The 16,431-nt window shown below is 37.8% G+C and overlaps 5 protein-coding genes across 6 annotated transcripts; 4 read left to right on the top strand and 1 right to left on the bottom strand.

Moving 5' to 3' along the window:
• LOC104740178 (putative clathrin assembly protein At1g14910) lies at nt 159-3,086 on the top strand. Its single transcript, XM_010460706.2, has 14 exons — nt 159-394; nt 496-565; nt 651-748; nt 963-1,101; nt 1,223-1,350; nt 1,445-1,537; nt 1,665-1,715; nt 1,858-1,923; nt 2,014-2,079; nt 2,153-2,233; nt 2,322-2,402; nt 2,490-2,672; nt 2,764-2,842; nt 2,932-3,086. The coding sequence occupies exons 1-14, from the start codon at nt 305-307 to the stop codon at nt 3,069-3,071; spliced, it is 1,365 nt and encodes a 454-aa protein (XP_010459008.1). The 5' UTR covers nt 159-304; the 3' UTR covers nt 3,072-3,086.
• Nucleotides 3,192-7,203, top strand: LOC104740177 (putative clathrin assembly protein At1g14910). The gene is made up of 15 exons (XM_010460705.1): nt 3,192-3,392; nt 3,494-3,563; nt 3,649-3,746; nt 3,961-4,099; nt 4,221-4,348; nt 4,443-4,535; nt 4,663-4,713; nt 4,856-4,921; nt 5,012-5,077; nt 5,151-5,231; nt 5,320-5,400; nt 5,488-5,670; nt 5,762-5,840; nt 5,930-6,045; nt 6,179-7,203. Exons 1-15 carry the CDS (start codon nt 3,303-3,305, stop codon nt 7,001-7,003), a joined length of 2,166 nt encoding a protein of 721 aa, XP_010459007.1. The 5' UTR covers nt 3,192-3,302; the 3' UTR covers nt 7,004-7,203.
• Nucleotides 7,520-8,591, top strand: LOC104740176 (HMG-Y-related protein A-like). 2 transcript variants are annotated; one of them, XM_010460703.2, is made up of 2 exons: nt 7,520-7,726; nt 7,837-8,591. In XM_010460703.2, the coding sequence occupies exons 1-2, from the start codon at nt 7,661-7,663 to the stop codon at nt 8,347-8,349; spliced, it is 579 nt and encodes a 192-aa protein (XP_010459005.1). In that variant the 5' UTR covers nt 7,520-7,660; the 3' UTR covers nt 8,350-8,591. The 2 variants fall into 2 exon arrangements, with proteins under 2 accessions (XP_010459005.1, XP_010459006.1); XM_010460704.2 differs by having other exon boundaries at nt 7,542-7,726; nt 7,822-8,591.
• On the bottom strand, nt 9,087-10,033 carry LOC104740174 (21 kDa protein). The gene has a single exon (XM_010460702.2). The coding sequence runs from the start codon at nt 9,943-9,945 to the stop codon at nt 9,325-9,327; it is 621 nt and encodes a 206-aa protein (XP_010459004.1). The 5' UTR covers nt 9,946-10,033; the 3' UTR covers nt 9,087-9,324.
• On the top strand, nt 13,522-14,334 carry LOC104743312 (protein PLANT CADMIUM RESISTANCE 2-like). Its single transcript, XM_019235455.1, has 3 exons — nt 13,522-13,607; nt 13,843-13,914; nt 14,030-14,334. Exons 1-3 carry the CDS (start codon nt 13,529-13,531, stop codon nt 14,332-14,334), a joined length of 456 nt encoding a protein of 151 aa, XP_019091000.1. The 5' UTR covers nt 13,522-13,528.

The raw sequence follows: 16,431 nt of genomic DNA, 5'->3' as shown, positions 1-16,431 counted from the left end.
AAAAAAAAAAAGATTGAAGTAAGAAAAAAAAACGACAAATTAGAATGAAGTTAAAAAAGAATCAGAAGAGAGTAAACAAAAAAAAAGAGAATGAGTTAAACAATACTACAAATTAAGGAAATAATAAATATATAAAGATGAGACGAATCCAAATCTGTCTTCCTCTCTTTTCTTTTGCGTTCTTCCTCTTTCTTCTCATTCTTTAGATTTTTTCCTCTGAGGGTTTCTCGGGACAAAAAAAATACATATATATTTTATTTATCTGAGAAGAAGATTCGAGAGAGATCTGAACAGAGTCTCTGGAATGGCAACGCTTCAGTCATGGCGAAGAGCTTATGGAGCCCTAAAAGACACCACCAAAGTCGGACTTGTCCGAGTCAATAGCGATTACGCCGTACGCTCTCCCTTTCGATTTGCTAGATTTTCTCTTATTTCAGCATTTCTCGATCCATTGAATCTCTTAATAGATTCGAGTTTTGGTTACACTAATTTCAGGAATTAGATGTCGCCATAGTGAAAGCTACTAACCATGTCGAGTGTCCTCCCAAAGATCGTCATCTTAAGAGTAATTGGAAATCCGATTTTTGTTTTCTTAGATCGTAATTGTTTCTTGTGTTTGTGTGTGTTTTAAATCTCTTTTTTGTTTACAGAAATTTTCCTGGCAACATCAGCAGTTCGGCCTCGAGCAGATGTTGCTTACTGCATTCATGCTCTCTCTCGACGATTGCACAAAACCAGAAACTGGACGGTATTCATTTTGAATCTGAGAAATGTTTCATTTTAAGAAGATAAGTAGTTATAGTCATTTTGCAGCGTTGAGTATGATCATTATGTGTGTTTTTTAGGATTTGAAGTTCTTCTGAGAGTTTTTGATTATTAGATGTTCTTTAGGTTGTTTAAGGATCGTTTCTGTTTGCTATCATCAGCCTATTAGATTTAGCGTTTGTATGTGTTTCTGATAGGTTGCACTGAAAGCACTACTTGTCTTACACCGGCTTCTGAGGGATGGTGATCCTACATTTAGAGAGGAGCTATTGAATTTTTCTCAAAAAGGACGCATTATGCAGATTTCTAATTTCAAAGATGAGTCTAGCCCAACCGGTGAGTCTTTTACTGCTACTTTCACGGGCTTATATATGTTTTATAAGCAATATGAGGTTTCTTCAAGGTTTTATGCATAGAGAGTTACCGCTGATTGTTGTTTGCTTTATGCGTCTTGCAGCCTGGGATTGTTCTGGGTGGGTGCGTGCTTATGCATTATTTCTTGAGGAACGGCTTGAATGCTTCAGAGTTCTGAAATATGACATGGAGGCTGAACGTCTTCCTAAAGTTTCCCCAGGGCAGGAGAAGGTATCATTTTTTTTTTTCTGTTTGCTTGGTGTCCTGGCTTCATGTTTACCTCTTTTCTTTCCTGATGGTTTTATGTTTTGGAAATTGTTGTCAGGGGTATAGCAAAACAAGGGATTTAGATGGTGAAAAACTCCTGGAACAGTTACCAGCGTTACAGCAGCTTCTGCATCGTCTCATTGGTTGCAAGGTGCTTCTTTGATGCATTTTCCAGTTCTGCTACTATGTTTTTGTAAACCGCATAGTACTTTGTATTGTGCTGGAGCAGCCTTCTCTTTCTTACAAATGAACTGACTTTGATCTTCCAACTTTCGCAGCCAGAAGGTGCTGCAAAACACAATCGCATAATTCAATATGCACTCGCTCTGGTAGGTTGAACTAAGCCTGGACACATAACTCACATTTTTACATATATCCTAGTCTTAGTAACGGGTCAAATATTTCTATCCGGAAAGAACAGTTTGAAGTTTGAACTAAGTTCTGAGTTGTTTTTGAATATTGTATCTTTAGGTGTTGAAGGAGAGCTTTAAAGTCTATTGTGCCATCAATGAAGGAATAATCAATCTAGTAGAAAAGGTAGTCCCAGTTTTTTCTTTCCCCCAGAGTTACTCTCTCCCTGCATGTGTTCTTTGATATCTTACTGTTTCATATATGCATATACTGCAGTTCTTTGAAATGCCAAGACATGAGGCCATCAAGGCCCTTGATATATACAAGCGCGCGGGTCTGCAGGTAAAGTTGTTTGGTTATTTTTTCAGTGGATTCATTTAGATTTCACTTAGCAAGGATTAGTCTATCGATGCAGGCTGGCAATCTTTCTAATTTTTATGAAGTTTGCAAAGGATTAGAACTTGCAAGGAATTTCCAGTTTCCTGTTTTAAGAGAGGTATCAGATAATAACTTGCTTGTTAAATTTAAATTTGTAATGGTAAGTACTTTATTATTACGATGTAACTCTGTTTGTGTTTTTCAAGCCTCCACAATCTTTTCTTGTAACAATGGAGGAGTATATGAGAGATGCACCTCAAATGGTCGACGTCACATCTGGGCCACTGGTACGTATATATTCCAGAAATGGTCCTACAAAAACCATGGTTTTTTTTGTTTAACTTAATTTCTAAATTTTTTTTGTCAACATACAGCTTCTGACCTATACGCCGGATGAGGGGCTTGATTCTGAAGATGTTGAACCTTCGCATGAAGAACATGAACCACCATTGCCTTCAGATGGTACCGTTGTTCTATCTGAAGAGACTCAACCTTCTTCGCAGCCTCCTCATTCAGCAGAAACTCCACGGAATATCATTGATACAGATGATCTACTGGTGAGAAATGCTTATTACATACTATTTTGATTTTTCGATATTTCTGTCATTGTTATTCTTCTGTCTCTGATTCTCTTCATGTTGCACTCAGGGTCTGAACGATGATGCACCTGATCCGTTAGCAATCCTAGACCAAAATGCACTTGCTTTGGCCTTGGTTTCCACTGATGGTGAGCTTCTTGGACTATATATACCAGGGCGCTAAGTTTACCTTTCTTGTTAGTTGTTGATCGCATTTATGATTCCGTTCTGTATACAGATGATTTTTCGACGTTTGGTTTTGGTCAAGCAAGAGATTTGGATTCGTCAGGATGGGAGCTTGCCCTGGTCACAACACCTAGCAATGATATATCTGCAGCCACTGAGAGAAAATTGGTAAGATGTATTCTGTATTATTGATAATGGCATGCATCAATTACTTGCCATTATCCTGTTTGCATATACTAGTTTGGGGGTTGGTAAATTAAATCTGTGGCTTCTTAATCATAACCATCTTTGTTTGTGCTAGGCTNTCTTTCTTCTCATTCTTTAGATTTTTTCCTCTGAGGGTTTCTCGGGACAAAAAAAATACATATATATTTTATTTATCTGAGAAGAAGATTCGAGAGAGATCTGAACAGAGTCTCTGGAATGGCAACGCTTCAGTCATGGCGAAGAGCTTATGGAGCCCTAAAAGACACCACCAAAGTCGGACTTGTCCGAGTCAATAGCGATTACGCCGTACGCTCTCCCTTTCGATTTGCTAGATTTTCTCTTATTTCAGCATTTCTCGATCCATTGAATCTCTTAATAGATTCGAGTTTTGGTTACACTAATTTCAGGAATTAGATGTCGCCATAGTGAAAGCTACTAACCATGTCGAGTGTCCTCCCAAAGATCGTCATCTTAAGAGTAATTGGAAATCCGATTTTTGTTTTCTTAGATCGTAATTGTTTCTTGTGTTTGTGTGTGTTTTAAATCTCTTTTTTGTTTACAGAAATTTTCCTGGCAACATCAGCAGTTCGGCCTCGAGCAGATGTTGCTTACTGCATTCATGCTCTCTCTCGACGATTGCACAAAACCAGAAACTGGACGGTATTCATTTTGAATCTGAGAAATGTTTCATTTTAAGAAGATAAGTAGTTATAGTCATTTTGCAGCGTTGAGTATGATCATTATGTGTGTTTTTTAGGATTTGAAGTTCTTCTGAGAGTTTTTGATTATTAGATGTTCTTTAGGTTGTTTAAGGATCGTTTCTGTTTGCTATCATCAGCCTATTAGATTTAGCGTTTGTATGTGTTTCTGATAGGTTGCACTGAAAGCACTACTTGTCTTACACCGGCTTCTGAGGGATGGTGATCCTACATTTAGAGAGGAGCTATTGAATTTTTCTCAAAAAGGACGCATTATGCAGATTTCTAATTTCAAAGATGAGTCTAGCCCAACCGGTGAGTCTTTTACTGCTACTTTCACGGGCTTATATATGTTTTATAAGCAATATGAGGTTTCTTCAAGGTTTTATGCATAGAGAGTTACCGCTGATTGTTGTTTGCTTTATGCGTCTTGCAGCCTGGGATTGTTCTGGGTGGGTGCGTGCTTATGCATTATTTCTTGAGGAACGGCTTGAATGCTTCAGAGTTCTGAAATATGACATGGAGGCTGAACGTCTTCCAAAAGTTTCTCCAGGGCAGGAGAAGGTATCATTTTTTTTTTTCTGTTTGCTTGGTGTCCTGGCTTCATGTTTACCTCTTTTCTTTCCTGATGGTTTTATGTTTTGGAAATTGTTGTCAGGGGTATAGCAAAACAAGGGATTTAGATGGTGAAAAACTCCTGGAACAGTTACCAGCGTTACAGCAGCTTCTGCATCGTCTCATTGGTTGCAAGGTGCTTCTTTGATGCATTTTCCAGTTCTGCTACTATGTTTTTGTAAACCGCATAGTACTTTGTATTGTGCTGGAGCAGCCTTCTCTTTCTTACAAATGAACTGACTTTGATCTTCCAACTTTCGCAGCCAGAAGGTGCTGCAAAACACAATCGCATAATTCAATATGCACTCGCTCTGGTAGGTTGAACTAAGCCTGGACACATAACTCACATTTTTACATATATCCTAGTCTTAGTAACGGGTCAAATATTTCTATCCGGAAAGAACAGTTTGAAGTTTGAACTAAGTTCTGAGTTGTTTTTGAATATTGTATCTTTAGGTGTTGAAGGAGAGCTTTAAAGTCTATTGTGCCATCAATGAAGGAATAATCAATCTAGTAGAAAAGGTAGTCCCAGTTTTTTCTTTCCCCCAGAGTTACTCTCTCCCTGCATGTGTTCTTTGATATCTTACTGTTTCATATATGCATATACTGCAGTTCTTTGAAATGCCAAGACATGAGGCCATCAAGGCCCTTGATATATACAAGCGCGCGGGTCTGCAGGTAAAGTTGTTTGGTTATTTTTTCAGTGGATTCATTTAGATTTCACTTAGCAAGGATTAGTCTATCGATGCAGGCTGGCAATCTTTCTAATTTTTATGAAGTTTGCAAAGGATTAGAACTTGCAAGGAATTTCCAGTTTCCTGTTTTAAGAGAGGTATCAGATAATAACTTGCTTGTTAAATTTAAATTTGTAATGGTAAGTACTTTATTATTACGATGTAACTCTGTTTGTGTTTTTCAAGCCTCCACAATCTTTTCTTGTAACAATGGAGGAGTATATGAGAGATGCACCTCAAATGGTCGACGTCACATCTGGGCCACTGGTACGTATATATTCCAGAAATGGTCCTACAAAAACCATGGTTTTTTTTGTTTAACTTAATTTCTAAATTTTTTTTGTCAACATACAGCTTCTGACCTATACGCCGGATGAGGGGCTTGATTCTGAAGATGTTGAACCTTCGCATGAAGAACATGAACCACCATTGCCTTCAGATGGTACCGTTGTTCTATCTGAAGAGACTCAACCTTCTTCGCAGCCTCCTCATTCAGCAGAAACTCCACGGAATATCATTGATACAGATGATCTACTGGTGAGAAATGCTTATTACATACTATTTTGATTTTTCGATATTTCTGTCATTGTTATTCTTCTGTCTCTGATTCTCTTCATGTTGCACTCAGGGTCTGAACGATGATGCACCTGATCCGTTAGCAATCCTAGACCAAAATGCACTTGCTTTGGCCTTGGTTTCCACTGATGGTGAGCTTCTTGGACTATATATACCAGGGCGCTAAGTTTACCTTTCTTGTTAGTTGTTGATCGCATTTATGATTCCGTTCTGTATACAGATGATTTTTCGACGTTTGGTTTTGGTCAAGCAAGAGATTTGGATTCGTCAGGATGGGAGCTTGCCCTGGTCACAACACCTAGCAATGATATATCTGCAGCCACTGAGAGAAAATTGGTAAGATGTATTCTGTATTATTGATAATGGCATGCATCAATTACTTGCCATTATCCTGTTTGCATATACTAGTTTGGGGGTTGGTAAATTAAATCTGTGGCTTCTTAATCATAACCATCTTTGTTTGTGCTAGGCTGGTGGCTTAGACACGCTCACCCTGAACAGTCTATACGACAATGGAGCCTACATTGCTGCCCAACAGCCGGCCTATGGCGCTCCAGCTCCCAATCCATTTGAGGTCCAAGACCCGTTTGCATTAACAAACAGCGTTGCGCCGCATTCAGCTGCAAACAACCCATTTGGGCCCTACGAGCCAACCTATCCTCAGCAAGAGCAGCAACCACAGCTTGAGGTTGCACCCAGCGCTGCAAATCCTTTTGGTGATTTTGGGGAATTTCCAATAGTCCCGGTTTCAGAACCACAAAGCACCACCAGTTTGGGGGCATTTCCAGTACCGGTTCCAGAACCTTCAAACATCACCGGTTTTGGGGAATTTCCAGTAGTTCCGGTTTCAGAACCAGAAAACACCTCCGGTCTTGGGGCATTTTCAGCAATCCCGGTTTCAGAAGCATCAAACACCACCGGCTTTGGGGAATTTCCAGTAGTCGAGGTTTCAGCACCACAAAGCTGCACTGGGTTTGGGGCATTTCCTGTAGACCAGGTTTCAGAACCGCCAAACACAACAGGTTTTGGGGGATTTCCTCCAGTAATCCCGGTTTCAGAACCGCCAAAAACCACAGCTTTTGGGGAGTTTCCAGTTATCCCCGTTTCAGAACCGCTTCCAGTAATTCCGGTTCCAGAACCACCAAAAACCACAGGTATTGGGGAATTTCCGGCAATCCCCGTTACAGAAGCGCAAAACAGCACCACGGGTTTTGGGGGATTTCCGGTTAATGGAGGTGCTCATCAACAACAACATGACAGCAACAACCCCTTCGGCAGTACTGGCTTCTTGTGATCCGTAAATTTTCTCAAATGCTTCATTATCTGTTTTATATGATTTGATCATTTGTGAGTAATAATAGAATCACATCTTCGTTCTTCGAGTCTTGCAAATCTTGGTCTGCTTATTATATAGAAAGAACTCGGGGTGAATATATAAATGTAAAACTCATTTTTACGTTGGTGAAAAATATGAAAGAAATAAGTCGTGTTACATTGAAACAAATAATTTGAAATATGATTTAGCAAAAACGTTACTAATGGTATACAGTGTCGTTTCTGTTGTAATTCTGTGTAGGAGGAGTATTGAGTCAAAACCTAAATTTTAGTTTTAGTAAAAGGTAATGTTAAAATCCAAATACGAGGAGAATTACGTCATTTGAAGGCTAAAAAAGTCAGAAGTCAAACCCTTTTATGTCCACGTCAGTAATCCGGCAGGAGAAAACAGCTATAAACTCACAGCCGCTAGATCAATCATTAAGCTGAGAAACCCCAGCCGTCCGATCAACTCTACGACTTAATATAATCGAATTATTTATTCTATAACATATGATTCGTGAATTCTGATGAAAACCACTTTCCCAATTGTTTTATTAAAAACCCTTTCCGAACATAGATTTGACTTCCTAGTTCCTACACCACACACACACTCTTCTCTCTCACCCTCTTTCACATGGCGTTCGATCAGCATTCATCGGAATCTCAAAGTCAGTCATTTACACTCCCGCCTTATCCTCAGGTAAAAGAAATAAATCCATAATACATTGATAGGATAGTCAGATTTTTTTTTTTTCAAATTAGTTTCTGAATTTTTTTTTTTGGTTTTTTTTTGAGAATTGCGATTTTTAGATGATAATGGAAGCGATCGAAGCACTGAATGATAAGAACGGTAGCAACAAAACGACGATTGCTAAACAAATCGAGTCAACTCAGCAAACCTTACCGCCGTCACACACGACGCTGCTCAGCTACCATCTCAACCAGATGAAGAAGACTGGTCAGCTTCTCATGGTCAAAAACAATTATATGAAACCAGATCCACATGCTCCTCCCAAGCGCGGTCGTGGTCGTCCTCCCAAACTGAAAACTCAGGCGGAATCCGCCGCCTCTGCTGCTGCTGCCACGGTCTCTGCAGATCCGCCTAGATCTCGTGGCCGTCCACCGAAGCAGAGAGATCCGTCGGAGATTTCGATTGAGCCGCCCAAGGAGAGCGGATCTGGAAGACCACGTGGACGTCCACCAAAGAGACCACGAACAGATTCGGATAAGGTTGTTGCTCCGGAGCCGGCAACCGGTGAGCGTAGAGGACGTGGGAGACCTCCGAAGGTGAAGCCGACGGTTGTTGCGGCGGTTGGGTGTTGAATGTATGCAACTCTAAACCAATCATAATTGGAATCTCTTAAGAGAGTGGTACTTTTAGCTTTTAAGTAGATGTTTAGTATAATTCGTATTTGATTGTCAGATGTGTGTTGTTGTTGTTGTTGATGCTGCTTAGTCCTTGGGAGGAGATTAAGACTTAACATTAGGGACGAGTGTGTATCATTATTGTATTTTTAATTAGCATGTGTTATGTTAAACTTTAGTTCTCTCTCTTTTTGGAACAACCACGTCTTTGTTTCTAATCGGGATTCAATTATAAAACAGCGAACGTAAAAAATAGATACTGTGAATGGAGTTGTAGAAGCTTTTTGGTCTATGTGGCTGGTTGATCAAATAATTATTTGTATACCAAAACTAGGAGTTGGTTTCTATTGATTTGGCACAGTTCCATTCATTGCAACGAAAACACACACAGTGTGAAATTGTACATTGGCATCCCCGTGAACAAAACGGACAAAACCTTGTTTTCGTAAAGATTTTAGTGGGCCACAAACAGACAAATTTTAGGGGGCAAACTCATGTCATAGTCAGATGTTCTAATCTAATCATCCTCTCACGGGTTTCGATTCGTGAGATATTGATTTCATCAATAGTAATAAAAAGAAATGCTGATATGATGGCCAAATTCATCCCAATCATATCCCCCAATACTCATCAAAATCCAATTAATATGGTTTACTTCTAGTGTAACCAATGTTATATTCATCATAACCAATCTATCATTATATCCATCATCACTCCTATAGCAAGCAACACATACTAATACAAATCAAACATAGATTACTGTATAATTTGATTGATGAGAACACACAAACTCGGAGTTCCAACTCGGTTTCCAAAGCCTCGAATACACAGAAAAACACTAAGCACACTCTCAACACACCATATATATATATACAAGTATATTTTTTTTTATAACTTCATATATTTTAAGACATAAGCTTAATTAGCTTAGGCTTAGGCTCCATCATTGGCGTAGGTGTTAACGAGAGCAAGCGCATTACTCGTGAACCTCTTAACGTCGCCGACTCTCTCGCAAATCGCCGTTTTTGTCTCTCCGTCTTCCATCTCCTCCGTGATCCCATCAGTACACGTCTCCTCGTCCGTCAACGCCGCGCTCATCCACGTCTGCACGTTACTCATCTGAAACCTAAACGCCGGCGCTCCGGGACGACGGTGGTTCATCTCCCGGAGCTGCCTCAGGGACCCGCGCATCTGATCCATGGCGTCTCCCACGTTCGAAACGCAGTCGTGGACGGCGGCAGAGGATGCAGCAGGAGCAGAGCGACGTGAGAGTTTGGAGAGGTAACTCGCCGCGTATTTTGCGCGGGAAAGGGAAACTCCGATGGCGAGCTTAGCTAGTCTCGCCGGATTATCTTGGACCGTGGAGGCGTAGCCAGCTAGAGACGTATAACAAACGTCGGGATAAAGCGTTGCGTTGCAGCTCGTACGGATGAAATCTAGGTCGTCGATTGTTGGTTGTGCGGGAGGGAAAGGGACGGCTGAGATTGTCCGGGAAATAAAGAGTATGGCGGCGACCAAGTGGAGAAACGTCGTCGTGCAAAGCTGCCTTCCCATTTTGAAGTTTTAAAAAGTTTTATAACTCTGTTCTACTTTCTTGTGAGATTGAAGGGTTTATGTAGGCATATTGATAATGGAGATATTTGACATGTTTGCCCATTCATGCTCATTAATAATCACATTATCACCCCACTAATCATTTTGTCGGGTGTATTTTTTTATCTATGGTTGGTGTGAAAAGGAAGGCTTGGTAGATTCACTCTTAGCCGTACCTTAAAAGGAACTTCATTCTTTATGCTTATCACTTTCAGACTTAAACATTATACTTATTTTCAAATAAAACCATAAGCTAGATACCAGTGGCCGCCAAGAAAAAATCATAACATATCAAATGTTATGGCTGGCCGTATATATGAGTCGTCGTCGCAAGTGAGCTTTTTGGGTGGACATACAGTAAAACTAGTTCCAATCTCGACCACGAAAGAATCGTACGGTGAACACTATGGTGGGACTCTCATGGAGTATGTGGAGATTCGCCTACTCTCATTAATTCTGCCCAATAAAAATAAGTTATCCGAGAAGAAAAATATCCGCACGCGTAATTATCAAACATTCTATGGGATTAATTTCTCAAAATGCTCCAACTCATTTACTAATGTGATAATGATGTCTTCGTTCTTTTAATGGACACCTTTTTAGATTTTCCTCAATTGAGTGTTGAATCTGTTTGATTAAGAATCAATAGACAAATATAGGACATGATAAATTATATGTACTTATTTGAATTATATGGGATTATATACGGGAATGTAGCGTTATCTAATGCTAAATTTAGATATATGTGAAAGAAAAGAAAAAATGACGGCATGACCGTTTTAGTAAACGATCCACACCATGCTTCTTAAGAAGAAAAGTCCACTTAAAATACCACTTGTGTAAAAGTGAGTGTGCATACATCATACTATATGTAGTGGGGAGATAGCCGACTAAAGATTATAGGGATTATTATATAGGATTTCATGAGTAATGTTTAAATCATTCCCATTCATGTTAATAATACATACTAGATGCTTGGTTAATAATAATAACAAAACAATCTCATATATATTTTATAATGATTCGTTGATATCAAATATACGATTTAAGCCTTCATTTGTTAATTAAAAAGACTCTGTATTAGAACTATAACTTTGCACTGCAAAAACTATTATTTATATCAAAATACAATGATTCTCTTTGTGTAATCCAAAACTTAATTGATTGGTTACCAAAAAAAGCAAATTTGGTCAAAGTATTTCTGTGGTTGTGTACTTTTTTGTTTTTGGGATCGACGCTTGTTGGTTACTACAGTATATCAGTAAAAAGTCAGGTTTAAGATCAATCTCCAGTAATCATAACTACATTGAAACCCAAAAAACTCCGTACTATTAGATCTGTGACTTTACGGCCCATCAACACCAACACTTAGTTTATGCCTTTATGGAGCAATTAAGTGCCTCTTGAGCAATTAAGCGCTTTATCACTCTTCTCTTGATAAGTCGTATGCTTTATTCCAAATTTTAAGTATTTACCCATTTCAATAAGAAGCATCTCATCAGTCATAATGAAGTTCAAAACTGTGCCTAGATCATCTCTTGTAGACAATTTCACATGGTCAAGATGTATTATGCTTTATGCATTACAATCGTTGTAAGTCATGATTTAATTACTTTATTGAGCCATATTTGCTTCAGAGTGTGTTAATATTTAATAACGCGAGTTTAACCTCGAACATACACCAAAATACATAGATTTGAGTCATTGTGGTCTATACTATGATTGGGCCTTTAAACTCATAGCAGTGGCAGCTAGATCCAAGATTGATTTGATATTTTCATCTATGAATTTGGTTATTGCAATATATAATAATCGTACATTTATACGGTGGGCTCGACAGGTACATCTCCAGCCTTGCACTATTAAAGAAGATCAAACCAAAAAATAAAAGCAAATTTAAATTTATCAAATAAATAAAGGGAATCTTACATTTATTTGGCGGATCTTACTGATTTCAAATATTGTCATTCTTCGTTTTGGTGTTATATGTTAGTAATGTATATCATAAGAAAAATGAAACTATCACTATACAATTGAACTGTTTATTTGTTCAATGATTAATCTACGGTATCGATTTATATTTCAAAATGGAACTTGTGTGTACACCTACTTCACCAAATTGTCCCAGTCAACACGCTGTTATTTGATATAAAAACAAAGTGAGCTACCAGATATACCATATGGTCCATGTTTAATAATGACACAGACAAAAGAAGGCCTATAAGATTAATTGATACATACATCCAATTAATTCTCTGATCGAAACACCTCCCCACTTTCTTCATTTTCGTATGGATTTATTTTTTTCCATTTTTTGGTGTGTGTACGCACATAAATTAATTCATCTACTTCAACTTCATAATGCGTTTAATGTTCACATGACACACTTTTTTTTTTCTTCCTTTATGAGTGCGTATTCATAAAGGGGTTACATAGAGCTCCTCATAGTTAAAAAAATTCATCACAACAAATACTTGATCCATATATAGTATCTCACGTATATTGATTGTACTTTGTTATATATTTTTAGATTACAAATCTTTTAATTTACGACCAAATTTGATTATCTTCTAAAAAATATAACAAAAATAACCGATTAATAAATGTTTATTTGTTGCAGGTTGTATAACATTTTGGTGTCCTTGCGTTACATTTGGCCAAGTCGCAGATATTGTGTGGACCGAGGTTTCCGCTTGTACGTTTCCCAATTATAACAATGATTATTCGGAAAAAAAAAACGGTTTAATGTAAATATCTAACCGATAGTTAATCTTAGTATGTGGTACGACCGGTGCGTTTTACACGCTCCTACTGATGATCACAGGATGTGGTCCATGTAGATGCATATACTCATGTTTTTATCGAACCAACATGATAAACATTACAATCTTAAGGGTAGCGAATGTGGGGATTGTCTAAAACGTTGCTTCTCATGTGAGCTTTGTGCCTTAACCCAAGTTTATCACGAGCTCAACAACCGCGGTTTTGATGTCGCCCTCGGTATTATTTTATTTGTTTTATTAACACTTTAGTTAGAGCTTCATTATTAAATAATTGGCATGGTTATTTGAAAAGAAACTTTGTTCGTCGAGATGTTCTAATATAAAATCTAACTTATTAGGGTGGCGGCAAACGTCGAACGTCAAAACGGCAGTGTTGCAATGGGTGCTCCGGTTGTGGAGGGAAGCATGAAAACTTGATAAGATTAGTACTCTCATTTGGATGGATGATATTACAAGAGAACCGTCACTTGCGTGCGTGCCATTAGACTTCTTCTATAGGATTTGGTCGTCACTGTAATTAAAGATGAAATTAATACCGTCTACTTGAACTATATTAGTTAATTACGTTTTTTTAGCAAATTGCAGTAGTTATACTTTACATCTGTCTGGACTGACTTGTTTAAACGCAAACTTTCAGTAGTCCCCTCCCACACCGTACATGGTTTTAATGGAAAGATTTATAAACATGTTAATGTCCTTATATATAGACGCATCATTCAATTCGTTTATGTTAATCTCTCTTATTCCCTTTATATTCCTCCATGGAAGCTCATGCCAATCCTCATGTTGAAGGAAAATGGTCCACAGGCTTCTGTGATTGCTTCTCTGACTGCACAAACTGTAATCACTCTTTTACATTTTTTTTATATATATAGATTTTGTAAGTGTAAGTAGGTGAAAACGAGTAATTGTAGCTGGTTGTTACAGATCTACTGTTTATGATTTATCAAATTTTAATTATCACTTTAGACTTTACATATGAACAAAAAAATTCTAACAAAAGTAATTATAGATGTCAAACCTTTTCTCTAGATAAAAATTTATTATATACCTTATAACAAAAATGAATGGACAGGTTGTATTACGTGCTGGTGTCCATGTATTACACTTGGCCAAATCGCTGAGATTGTAGATCGAGGATCCACCAGTAAGTTACTTACAAAGATATAATACATGGTTTTATGAGAAAGCTTTGTCAAATTTAACAAGGCAGGAAAATATAATGAATGATAAATAACTGCGACGAGGTTTATAATTTTCAGCGTGTGGTGTGGCTGGAGCATTATACGTGTTGATAAATGTATTCACGGGTTGTGGTGGATGTATTTACTCGTGTTTATACCGTCAAAGGATGAGAGCTCAATACAACATTAGTGGTAACAATTGTGTTGATTGCCTTAAACATTGTAGCTGTTGCTGGTTCTGCTGGTGCTGCTGTGAGCTCTGTGCTTTGACCCAACTATACCGCGAGCTCAAGCACCGCGGTTACAATATGAATCTTGGTATATATATATATATATTTTATACGGCTCTTTTATTTTCATTCCATTTTATTTGTTTATTATAACACATTACATTCGTTTTTAATGTGGTACTTTTAGGTTGGGCGGGGAACGTGGAGAGGCAACAGAACCAAGAAGGTGTGACGGCGGCTGCTCCAGTCGTCCATGACGGCATGACCCGCTAGGATTTATTTCTGAATGTAATTCACTTGTATATATATATATATATATATTGAAACGAGGTTGATTCATATCTTTGGACGTGGGTAATTCCTTCCATGTATAATCCGAATGTATCAAAACTATTAGAATATAACAAGAAAAAGTTACACAAAAACAATTAATAATATATGATATGCTCTTGTTTTTCTTTTTTCTCCTCTAAATTTTTTATCATGGAATGATTCCTCGTTGTTCAGAAAAAAAGGAATGATTCCTCATCATTGTGGTGACTTTGTTAGAAGTTAAACAGTTTGATTTATCGGTTGAAGTTTTTATATAAATTAAACGTTAATTATTGTTCGTTCTAAAGTTAGAATTAGTCGAAATAAAAAATAGGTTTAAAATGAGGCAAAACTTTTTTTTAGGACAAACAAAATAATAATTTGAATATATTAACTATCTGTAGAGAAATCGTCTGAGGAGTCCACTCTGCCGTGGCAAAAATCTCTTATCTCCATATTTAATCTACATATTTCTTATCCGTTCAGAGTATTATGAACGGACAGATTTACCCTTCTTTCTTATTTTTTATTTTATTTTTGTTTTTTAATAATTAAAAAAAAACGAGTTCGAGCTCTCTCCACGGCCGTCAAGCGAGAGTCAAGCTCCCCCTCGAGATCCCTCTCTCCATCGGCGCCGTGCCTTCCAGAATCTGCATTGAAGACGCCTTCAAGTAAGTTCTTCTCTTCATTTGTGGATTCGTAGTGAATTGTAGATATGTATATTGATGAGAAGAAAAGATCTTGAATTCCAGAATATGCATTAAGCTTGATTCCATTATTGGGGTATGTACATTGGGTGTTATTTCATTATTTTTAGTTCGATTAGTAGTTTAAATTAACAAGGAATAGATTTCGTTTGTGGAATCGTAGTGAATTGCAGATTAGAGAACTCTCAACGATTTAATTTGTTTCTATGTGGCGATAGTAGAACTTGGTAAAACTGGGTATCACTTTTTTATATATTATAACGAGTTAGAAAGTAAAACTTGGTAAAACTAGTATTACTATTCAACGTAGTACAACTAGTAAAACTGGTAATAACTAGTAGAACTTGGTAATAATGAACAGAGTTTCGTATTGTTTTGGTAGGATACAATGAGCGTCAGCATACATTTTAAATGTCAAGGTCCCAGGTATAGTTTAATGATGAATACATCGGTTGAGAAGATAATTTTGTCGATGGTAGAAGCTAGGATATACAAGAAGCTTGCATTAGGTGAAAGTGAAACTACACTTCGGTTGACTTACAATGCACTGATGGTGGGAAGTGGGGATCCATGGACTATTACTGACGATGAGGATATGCAAGTTTATCTATCGCCCATTGATAAAGAGAGTCGTAGATGTATATTGTATGTGGAGGTCATCACTAATCTGGAAGAGTCCGTCCAAGTGTCGAAAATTTTGAAAAGTTCTACTGGTATGAACTATGATGAAGTAGGATGTAATGCCATCACTTTGTATGTAGAAAAAGAACAAGTTGAGCCGATAAAGGAGGTTGATGGTAGTAAAAGTAAACCCGATGGAATCATATCTTATGATGAAGGTGTGGATAACAATATAGTTAGATCGGATATGGGTGATGAATATGTAGAGCCCCCACCTGTTGTAGAAGCTAGTAAGTATGTAGAGCCATGGGAAGACGGTTTGGGTTTGAGTATCCGTCAAGAATTTCCTAATAAGAAGGCATTGCAAGATGTGGTGAATAAATGCGCATTTGTTCTCAGTTTTGGTTTTGTTATTAAGAAGTCTGATCCTGTACGTTTGGTGCTTAAATGTACTAAAGATCTGTGCAAATGGGGTTTACGAGCCGCAAAGGTTAGAAATACAGATATTTTCTCGATTAGAAGGTACACCAAGATGCATACATGCTCTAGGGCAAGTCAAAGTAGAACCAACATCATCGTGAAAAGGCATGGAACACCAGAATTAGTCGCA

The sequence above is a fragment of the Camelina sativa genome, chromosome 14, assembly GCF_000633955.1.
Source record: "Camelina sativa cultivar DH55 chromosome 14, Cs, whole genome shotgun sequence".
Lineage (NCBI taxonomy): Eukaryota > Viridiplantae > Streptophyta > Magnoliopsida > Brassicales > Brassicaceae > Camelina > Camelina sativa.
The sequence above is the reverse complement of the archived record's forward strand: the minus strand, read 5'-3'. Positions and strand labels throughout refer to the sequence as shown.

Coding starts and splice junctions, on each gene's coding strand:
- LOC104740178 (XM_010460706.2), top strand. CDS start 305: ATGGCAACGCTTCAGTCATGGCGAAGAGCTTATGGAGCCCTAAAAGAC. Junction 395..495: donor GAGTCAATAGCGATTACGCC/GTACGCTCTCCC, acceptor CACTAATTTCAG/GAATTAGATGTCGCCATAGT. Junction 566..650: donor CAAAGATCGTCATCTTAAGA/GTAATTGGAAAT, acceptor TTTTGTTTACAG/AAATTTTCCTGGCAACATCA.
- LOC104740177 (XM_010460705.1), top strand. CDS start 3,303: ATGGCAACGCTTCAGTCATGGCGAAGAGCTTATGGAGCCCTAAAAGAC. Junction 5,078..5,150: donor ACAAGCGCGCGGGTCTGCAG/GTAAAGTTGTTT, acceptor CTATCGATGCAG/GCTGGCAATCTTTCTAATTT. Junction 5,232..5,319: donor AGTTTCCTGTTTTAAGAGAG/GTATCAGATAAT, acceptor GTGTTTTTCAAG/CCTCCACAATCTTTTCTTGT.
- LOC104740176 (XM_010460703.2), top strand. CDS start 7,661: ATGGCGTTCGATCAGCATTCATCGGAATCTCAAAGTCAGTCATTTACA. Junction 7,727..7,836: donor CACTCCCGCCTTATCCTCAG/GTAAAAGAAATA, acceptor TGCGATTTTTAG/ATGATAATGGAAGCGATCGA.
- LOC104740174 (XM_010460702.2), bottom strand. CDS start 9,945: ATGGGAAGGCAGCTTTGCACGACGACGTTTCTCCACTTGGTCGCCGCC.
- LOC104743312 (XM_019235455.1), top strand. CDS start 13,529: ATGGAAGCTCATGCCAATCCTCATGTTGAAGGAAAATGGTCCACAGGC. Junction 13,608..13,842: donor CTTCTCTGACTGCACAAACT/GTAATCACTCTT, acceptor ATGAATGGACAG/GTTGTATTACGTGCTGGTGT. Junction 13,915..14,029: donor TGTAGATCGAGGATCCACCA/GTAAGTTACTTA, acceptor TATAATTTTCAG/CGTGTGGTGTGGCTGGAGCA.